General features: G+C 43.8%; 1 protein-coding gene across 6 annotated transcripts in view; it reads right to left on the bottom strand.

Annotated features, from left to right (window-relative positions):
* Window positions 1-194: 194 nt before the first annotated feature.
* The window catches only part of arfgef1 (ADP-ribosylation factor guanine nucleotide-exchange factor 1 (brefeldin A-inhibited)), a 49121-nt gene continuing 42043 nt past the window's right edge, over window positions 195-7272 (bottom strand). For 2 of the 6 annotated variants that reach the window (XM_058376433.1, XM_058376437.1), the window contains 13 exons: window positions 5999-6171; window positions 5197-5357; window positions 4667-4797; window positions 4404-4533; window positions 4186-4321; window positions 3651-3789; window positions 3489-3573; window positions 3207-3327; window positions 2807-2946; window positions 2561-2729; window positions 1962-2100; window positions 1631-1748; window positions 195-1538 (listed from right to left, as the gene is read on the bottom strand). In XM_058376433.1, coding sequence (XP_058232416.1) covers window positions 1383-1538; window positions 1631-1748; window positions 1962-2100; window positions 2561-2729; window positions 2807-2946; window positions 3207-3327; window positions 3489-3573; window positions 3651-3789; window positions 4186-4321; window positions 4404-4533; window positions 4667-4797; window positions 5197-5357; window positions 5999-6171 — 1798 coding nt within the window. In that variant the 3' untranslated portion in view covers window positions 195-1382. The remainder of the gene's footprint in view (window positions 1539-1630; window positions 1749-1961; window positions 2101-2560; window positions 2730-2806; window positions 2947-3206; window positions 3328-3488; window positions 3574-3650; window positions 3790-4185; window positions 4322-4403; window positions 4534-4666; window positions 4798-5196; window positions 5358-5998; window positions 6172-7272) is intronic. The other 4 variants (XM_058376434.1, XM_058376438.1, XM_058376435.1 and 1 more) reach the window with 3 other exon arrangements.

Genomic DNA, 7272 nt, shown 5'->3' with positions numbered 1-7272 from the left:
TCTAAGAGGCCCTCATTTTGTTTTCAGCTTTCTCTTTTGTGGGCGTGGCTCTCGATGCAAATCACCCCTCCCATGAACGTGCTTGGAAATTAACAGATATATGAGAAGATAAAACCCGAATCCAGTAGGTTTAGTTTGACCAAAAATATTAAGAAAAAAAAAGAATTATTCAGGATACAAGTTGCACAAGTATAGCAAGTTGAGAAACTTTATTGACCTGTCTGGCCTGATCAGGATGTGTGGGAGGATAAGCAGTAATGTACACAGTTGTACAGATCATTTTATTCCACATAGAAAACTTTACAGTGCTGTACCATTATACACTTATTCCACCGTAATCAGGAATGCTTCAGCTCAACATCTCGTCTTTCAGAGCAATTGATTCAGTCTGTCCTATAGAACACAACCCCATCCCCAAACCGAAGAGAAGATTTCAATATATTAGCTTTTTTTTTTATTATTAAATTTGTACACATACAGTGAAGCTTACGTCAGGATTATATAGACCAGTGACTCAGATGCAGCTCTCGCTGGGGTGCAATCCTTTTTTTTGTTTTTTTAATTGAACCTCCCCCCCCGAGTTCCAGTTTTGTAGGATCCTCATATGTTGCCATCTTTTTATAAGTTTTACCTAAAAAAAGCGTCAGTACATATAAAATGGAATAATTTAACTATATATAGTTGATATGATATCAATTAGAAATCTTATTGGACAATCGGAGAGAGAGAGAGAGAGATGGCGTAGTTAAATAAATTATCACAAAAGTAAAAATCTCCAGTGCATTTTTGAAAAGGAAAAAAAACAAAAACGAGTGCAGCAAATTCTGAGAGAGAGAGAGAGAGGAAAAGATTTAGAAATAAAATCTAGTGTTATGGGATTATTTTACAAGCCGCTTTTCTGTACAACTAGATCGATTCGAAGAGCTATTCATGCTAATGTTAGCCATTAGCGGTGCAAAAACGAAACAAAAAATTAGAATAATGTGGAGTAACGGCGGTTACTCGTTATCCGAACTAATTACTAACTTTACTGGATGGTGGCCCCTTTTTAGTCATTCTTCTTCCAGCTTTAGGATTATGTTTGAAACAAAGTGACACACCATTTTGAAATATACTCAGGATTCTGAGGTTCTCAGAGGTCGAGGAGTCGTCTTTTACCGTAATCCGGATCTTGTAGTCTCGTACAAGCCGGCGGTCGATTCCCGGTCTAGACCCGTTCTAGTCTAGAATGTTGCTACGAGTACCATCGAGACGCTCTTCTAGAAGCTTTCATTCGCATCCGTCCAGGGCCTCGGCAGTGCCCTGCGTTTGGGGAGAGAATAGATTACGATCCTAAACCAGTTGGACGGCAGATAGAAGGGGGCGATATCGGAGGTCGGATTTTAGGCCTCGTGCTCCGGTTCCAGCGTGTGAGCGATGTGGAACACGAGCCCGATGCGCAGGAAGAACTTCCTCAGAACGGCTCTCAGCTCAGGGATCAGGTCAAACTGCATGATCTCACACAGCAGAGGGTAGTAACGGGTGGCGTGGGCCTTGAACTGAACACACACACACACTCCATTCATCGGTCCATCCAACAATATAATATAATATGATGTACATAATTACTGAGACTTAAGTAAACACTCACCCTGTCATCGCTAATCTTCAGCACTTTGGTGAGGAAGAGGAGCAGCAGGTTGGTCCAGGCCTCGCGGTGACTCTCCGACGTCAGCGTGAGGAAATAAGCCACGGCGTCGCTGCACACGCTAAACAACACAGACATCACAAACACTGAGAGTCACTTCCAAATACAGAAAAGAGAAATGAACTACTGAAAAATCTCAAAGTATAGAGTGACTTTTCTCAGATAAAGCTCTTCAGTCTCCAAAGAAAAAGCGACATAAAACAAAGCGTTGCCGTTTTCTCTCAGTCGAGAGTTGATACTCAAATCCATGATGTGTGTGGTGATGGTGTCTTACTTGAGCAGCCGTCTCTGCACCTCCTCCCAGGCGTCCTGTCTGCTCGGGTCAGTGTACATGCGGAAGAGTATGCGCAGGCCACAGGCCAAGCTGCTCGTCTCCTGTTTCAGCAGGTTGGGTTTGGACTTCCCTTTAAAACCTGATACACAAAATCGCGTAGTTTTTACTATATGCATATATTAGCCTTGAGGTTAGTGTGCTCCGAAAACAATGACAGAATTCACACAGGCATTCGAAATCTCTCTCCCTATCACCAATTTGATGGCATCATTCTGCACTTCTCATCAGATTTTCTGTCCAGTCAATGCTTTCTAGAATCTGAAGTGTCCCGCCTCCAACTAGCTGTCGAGTACAGCTCAGTCCGCGCTGTGAGGTCAGCTCCCTATGTTTCATTGGAACACGTCAAATAACGCTGCATGCTCCATGGGGACTTTAAAGACATTTCATTATACAGAAGAAAACACATAGCATCTTATGTTCAGGTTTGAAATCTCAAACAGATGAAATTTGATCCGTCAAGTTTTCTAGAAGAATTGTCTAGTCTCTCCTGTTAGTAAAGGTGTAACTCAGGAAAGACTTAAGAAAGAATAGATACGCACCGGCCTTCCACAGCGCTGTCCTCTGCTCATTATTGGAGTTGAAGGCTTTAGCGAAACGGTGTGACTCCAGCAGGCAGTCCAGCAGTTTAAACAGCTGCTCGGAGGTCAGGTAGCGGTACATTCCCTGATCCTGCGTCTCCACGTGGACGTCGGTATCCAGAGCGTCTCTCTGCGCAACACATTTTCGCACGCGTGAGCCCGGATTCCGTTTTAAAACCCACGGGATCGGAGAGAAACGTGTCGTACCTGCGCCGCTGCGAAGTTCTCGGCGTCCTCCTTCTTGCTGGTGGCTGGAAAGAAGACGATGTTGTCGATGGTCTGGATGAGCTCCAGCTGCACCACACACTTAATGAGTAGTGCTGCAAACAGCCTCTGCTCCTGGACTTCTACAACACACAAACACGCTGCTTGCATTACGGGCGAAGGATTAACTGGGATTAAAATGAATGCACTGGTAAGACTGCTAATTATTATGGACTCGGCGTCATGCACCACTTAATAATACCGTACTGAACTGGTGGCTGTTTACGGTACGGAAGAAGAGGTACACTATCTCCCGAGCACAATACTGGCTGGACTGAAAATTAACCACCTGATTCGTTCTGCTAATAAACTACACACACAGGGACTCTGGTTTTAAACTTGCCTGAAGACAAACTGTACTGACTCTGTCTCCGATTCTCTGCCAGAGCCTTCTCCATACTGCTCACAGAGTGCTGGTCCTCAGCCCGGGTCTGGATGTCCACAGACTTCTGGGACATGGAGTCCTGTAAATATCACACACAGTCCATTAATCACCCTGTGCCACTGATACGCGAGTTACTCCGACAGATCAAAGATCCGTTATCAGGCAACAGAAGGGTGATGGAGTAAAGGAACATCCACTATAAAGTGTGGAAAGTCTAATAGAACAGATACGAAATCGGACCTCTCGTTTGCGTACCAGTTGTTTGTCCGAGTCGAGCTGAGTCACGTGATCGCCGTCCGCTCCAGCCGGCTTCCACGTCAACAACCTGAGAGGGAGACGGTACACGTATAATTGACCATCAAACAGAACAGACTCCACCCTGAGAGCAGCGGGAGAACTCACGCGTGTGGGATAGTGGTCTTGAAGATGTCCAGCATGCAGTTGCACGTCTTGTCCCAGGTCTCGGCTGTGAACTTCTCTCCGTTCAGGATCACTACGTTTTCTAAGCAGTTGGTTCCAGACCTCGCCAGCTGCTCATTATCTGAATAGAAAAGATGATCAAGTATTAAAAAAACAAGCTGGCCAGTTGAAGATCAGGTCCAGTTCGGGTGAGCCTGTAAACCATTATAGTCTTCATGTGCTTGGATGACAGGATGGAACCTCTTCAGCTCATCCACTGTAAACAGTCGATGTTTTGTGCATGATTAAATTCTTTTCTGCTCATCACAGTGTTTATCTGTGCAGCTCCGTCCATTTTCCTCTGACCTCTCTCATCAACAAGCTGTTTCCACCCACAAAACTGTCTCTAGCGCAATGTTTCATGTACCATTCTGTATAAACTCCAGAGACTGAAAATCCCAGGATATCAGCAGTTTGTGTAAAACTCAAACCATCTGCTACTGACAATACCTGAACCTTAACTGGATGGGATTCTCACCTTGTTGCACACACCAGTAGAGCTGAGAGAGGATGTTATCCAGCAGAACATCACTGAGGGACTCAAAGTACTGCGTGAAGACGTCACAGATGGCATAAAGTGCGTGGTTGCAGGTTGTGGTCATCCACTCTGCTTTCTACACACACACACACACACACGTTAATCTCTAATTACTTAACATCACTAGTCTTAAAAGAAAAGAGGACTCTTATATTTACCTCAGTCTGCTGCTCCGGTAGCTTCATGTTGTCGAAAATCCTGAAGACGATCCTGAACAGATCTTGCCACCAGTGTTTCTCGTACGTGTGACCGTAAGTCTTCATCACCTCGAACATCACCGTCAGACCCCTGAGGCAATTTAACAGAATAATTTAATGAGCAGCCTAACAACTGTGCTGTAATGTTTCTTATTTTTAGAATTTGATGTGCAGGATGTTATCAGTGTGTGTGTGTGTGTGTGTGTGTGTGTGTGTGTGTATACCTGGTTCTGACATCCAGTTTGCACCTGTTGATAATGCAGGAGAGCTCGAACAGGATGGGGAACCAGCCTCGCACCCACACCCGGTCCTCTGGGGCTACATTCATGTCGTCACTGGTGTAGTCTTTAAACGCCTGCCAAGGAGGGGAGGAAGACAAACTAGCATGATTAATACATCTTTTATGTGGAAATGACCTGAAACTCATTACCAATAATCATTGGTCATCTACCAGTGGCTTTAGAAATTAAGGGGGGGGAAGGTCATTTAACCTTTTGCGGGATTCTTCCTCAACATGGCAACCCTCCTGTTCTCACACAGGATTTAGCTCGTCTCAAAGACACAGTCACTCCCCTAATCCTCCATCAGCAAAATACATAAACCACACACATCCTAAACCTTTTACAGCTCTACCATAGCCAAAGGCTCAGAGTAAACTCAGCTCGGTGTGAAATAAGAGGGTTTTGCTCCTCAGCCAGCTTCCAGTTCTGCGTTTATTAAGCAGGATTAAAGTCTCGAGTTCATTAGCACCGACCTGAGGCCTGTCGGAGACGTATTTGGCGCAGTGGCGGATCAGACGGATGGCCTCCATGCTCGTGTCGGGGAACGACGCGTTACAGGCGAACTCTGACAGACACTTAACGGCGTCCTGGAAGGAGTCGATGGTGGCGGGAAAGTGCTTCTCAAATACATTCGCTGTAAAAAAAAAAAAAAAAAAAAAGGAGAGTGTGTGAGTACTCGCACCTCGACACGACACCTCACAGTCACATGACTCTTAATTTCCAGGAGTTAAAGAATTGTTTTCAACCTTGTCTCCATCCATAGCATCTATAGTTTGTGTGTGATTACCACAGTTGAGAATTTTATATAACTAATATACTCGCTGAAGCTCGCTTATAATGAAAGCCTGTAGAAACATTTAAGATATAAAACTATATAATTCAAAGCTACGATCTTCACATTTATTGAAATGAAGTAGACATTAGTAAAGGATTTTATTTAGCTGTATCCAAATTTCCTAAACGTTTTGCATAATTTGATTCACAGAAATACTTTATTCCCATTGATAACAGTGGCCCTGTCTCCACAGAGTTTTGACAAGATTATTCATGAAAGCTACAAAAATTTGATTCATATAAACCTCCATAAATAGTGACACCTCGAATTTGGTATAAACAGATCTGTTGTTCTTTTTCTCAGTAGAATAATGATCACACATACTCTACACATACTAACAAATAAAGACAGTTTTGAAAAACCTCATGATCTTAACAGACCGCTCGACTAGCCTCAGTGTGTCCGGGCCAAATCCCATCGCCCTTGTGCTGGCTACTTACTGACGATGTGTCCAGTGGTCTGGAAGGCGAGTTCCACGATGCTCTCGTCCTGATCCGAGGCTGCCAGGTGAAACACGGAGAAAATGTTCTTCCAGCCCGAGCGGATGTTCCCTGCCTGCGAGTTCACCATCTGAGCAATGCAGCGTACCACCATGTCTCTGATAGTGGGCGATCTGTGTGAGGTAAATAAATAAAAGGTGTCAATAACACTACACACACACACACTATTTTTTGAGCTGCAAAAGCTAACTCACACACTGACAGCTTGATTCATTCTCCACAGTGCTGAGCTCATCATTTTCGACACTTGAGTGTGTGTGTGACTGCATGCTGGCTTGGTTTAATAAGCACCACACTACAGGATCTGTATGACCTCAGACAACCTCTACTTAAAGCTGGATTAGATGGATGAAGTGATTTTAAACACTTCTCCCAATGCTGATACCTTTAATTTACATAGACACACTATTCAGGCATAACACCACCTGCCTAACATTGTGTTGGTCACATTTTTGCGGGTAAATCAGCCCTGACCCATCATACCCTGTGTATTCTGACACCTTTCTATCAGAACCAGCATTAACTTCTTCAGCAGTTTCAGCAACAGTAGCTCGTCTGTTGGATCAGATCACACGGGCCAGCCTTCGCCCCCCACGTGCGTCAGTAAGCCTTGTCCGTCCATGACCATGTCACCGGTTCACCACTGTTCCTTCCTTGGACAGTTTTGGAGATGCTCTGATCCAGTGGTCTAGCCATCACAATTTGGCTCTTCGTCAAACTCGCTCAAATCCTTACGCTTGCCCACTTTTCCTGCTTCAAACACATCAACTTTGAGGACAAAATGTACGCCTAATATATCCCACCCACTAACAGGTGCCATGATGAGGAGATCATCAGTGTTATTCACTTCACCTCTCACTTATCCTAATGTTATGGCTGATCGGTGTATATATCTAGTAATATTGTGAAGGAACTACTAAGAATAAAACAGCTCAAGATTTGCTTTTATAGCATAAATAGCACTGATGCCACCCGAAAGGTGATTAATTTCCAGTAACAGCATGCCATGAGGAGTTTCATTCCTTTTAAACAACAACAATTTCACAGAATGTACAGTTAATATATCAAACATTCTGATTTTTAACTGTTTAGTTCATGGACCATCTGTATCATAGATTAGTGCCTGCTATCACTTACTTTATAGCAACAAATAATAGTTTTTTAGGACACGGTGGAAAGATTAGATTAGATTAGATTACATTAGATTAGATTAG

This window comes from Hemibagrus wyckioides, linkage group LG23, assembly GCF_019097595.1.
Source record: "Hemibagrus wyckioides isolate EC202008001 linkage group LG23, SWU_Hwy_1.0, whole genome shotgun sequence".
NCBI lineage: Eukaryota > Metazoa > Chordata > Actinopteri > Siluriformes > Bagridae > Hemibagrus > Hemibagrus wyckioides.
Note: the sequence above shows the minus strand (reverse complement) of the source record. Positions and strands in the feature narration are given on the sequence as shown.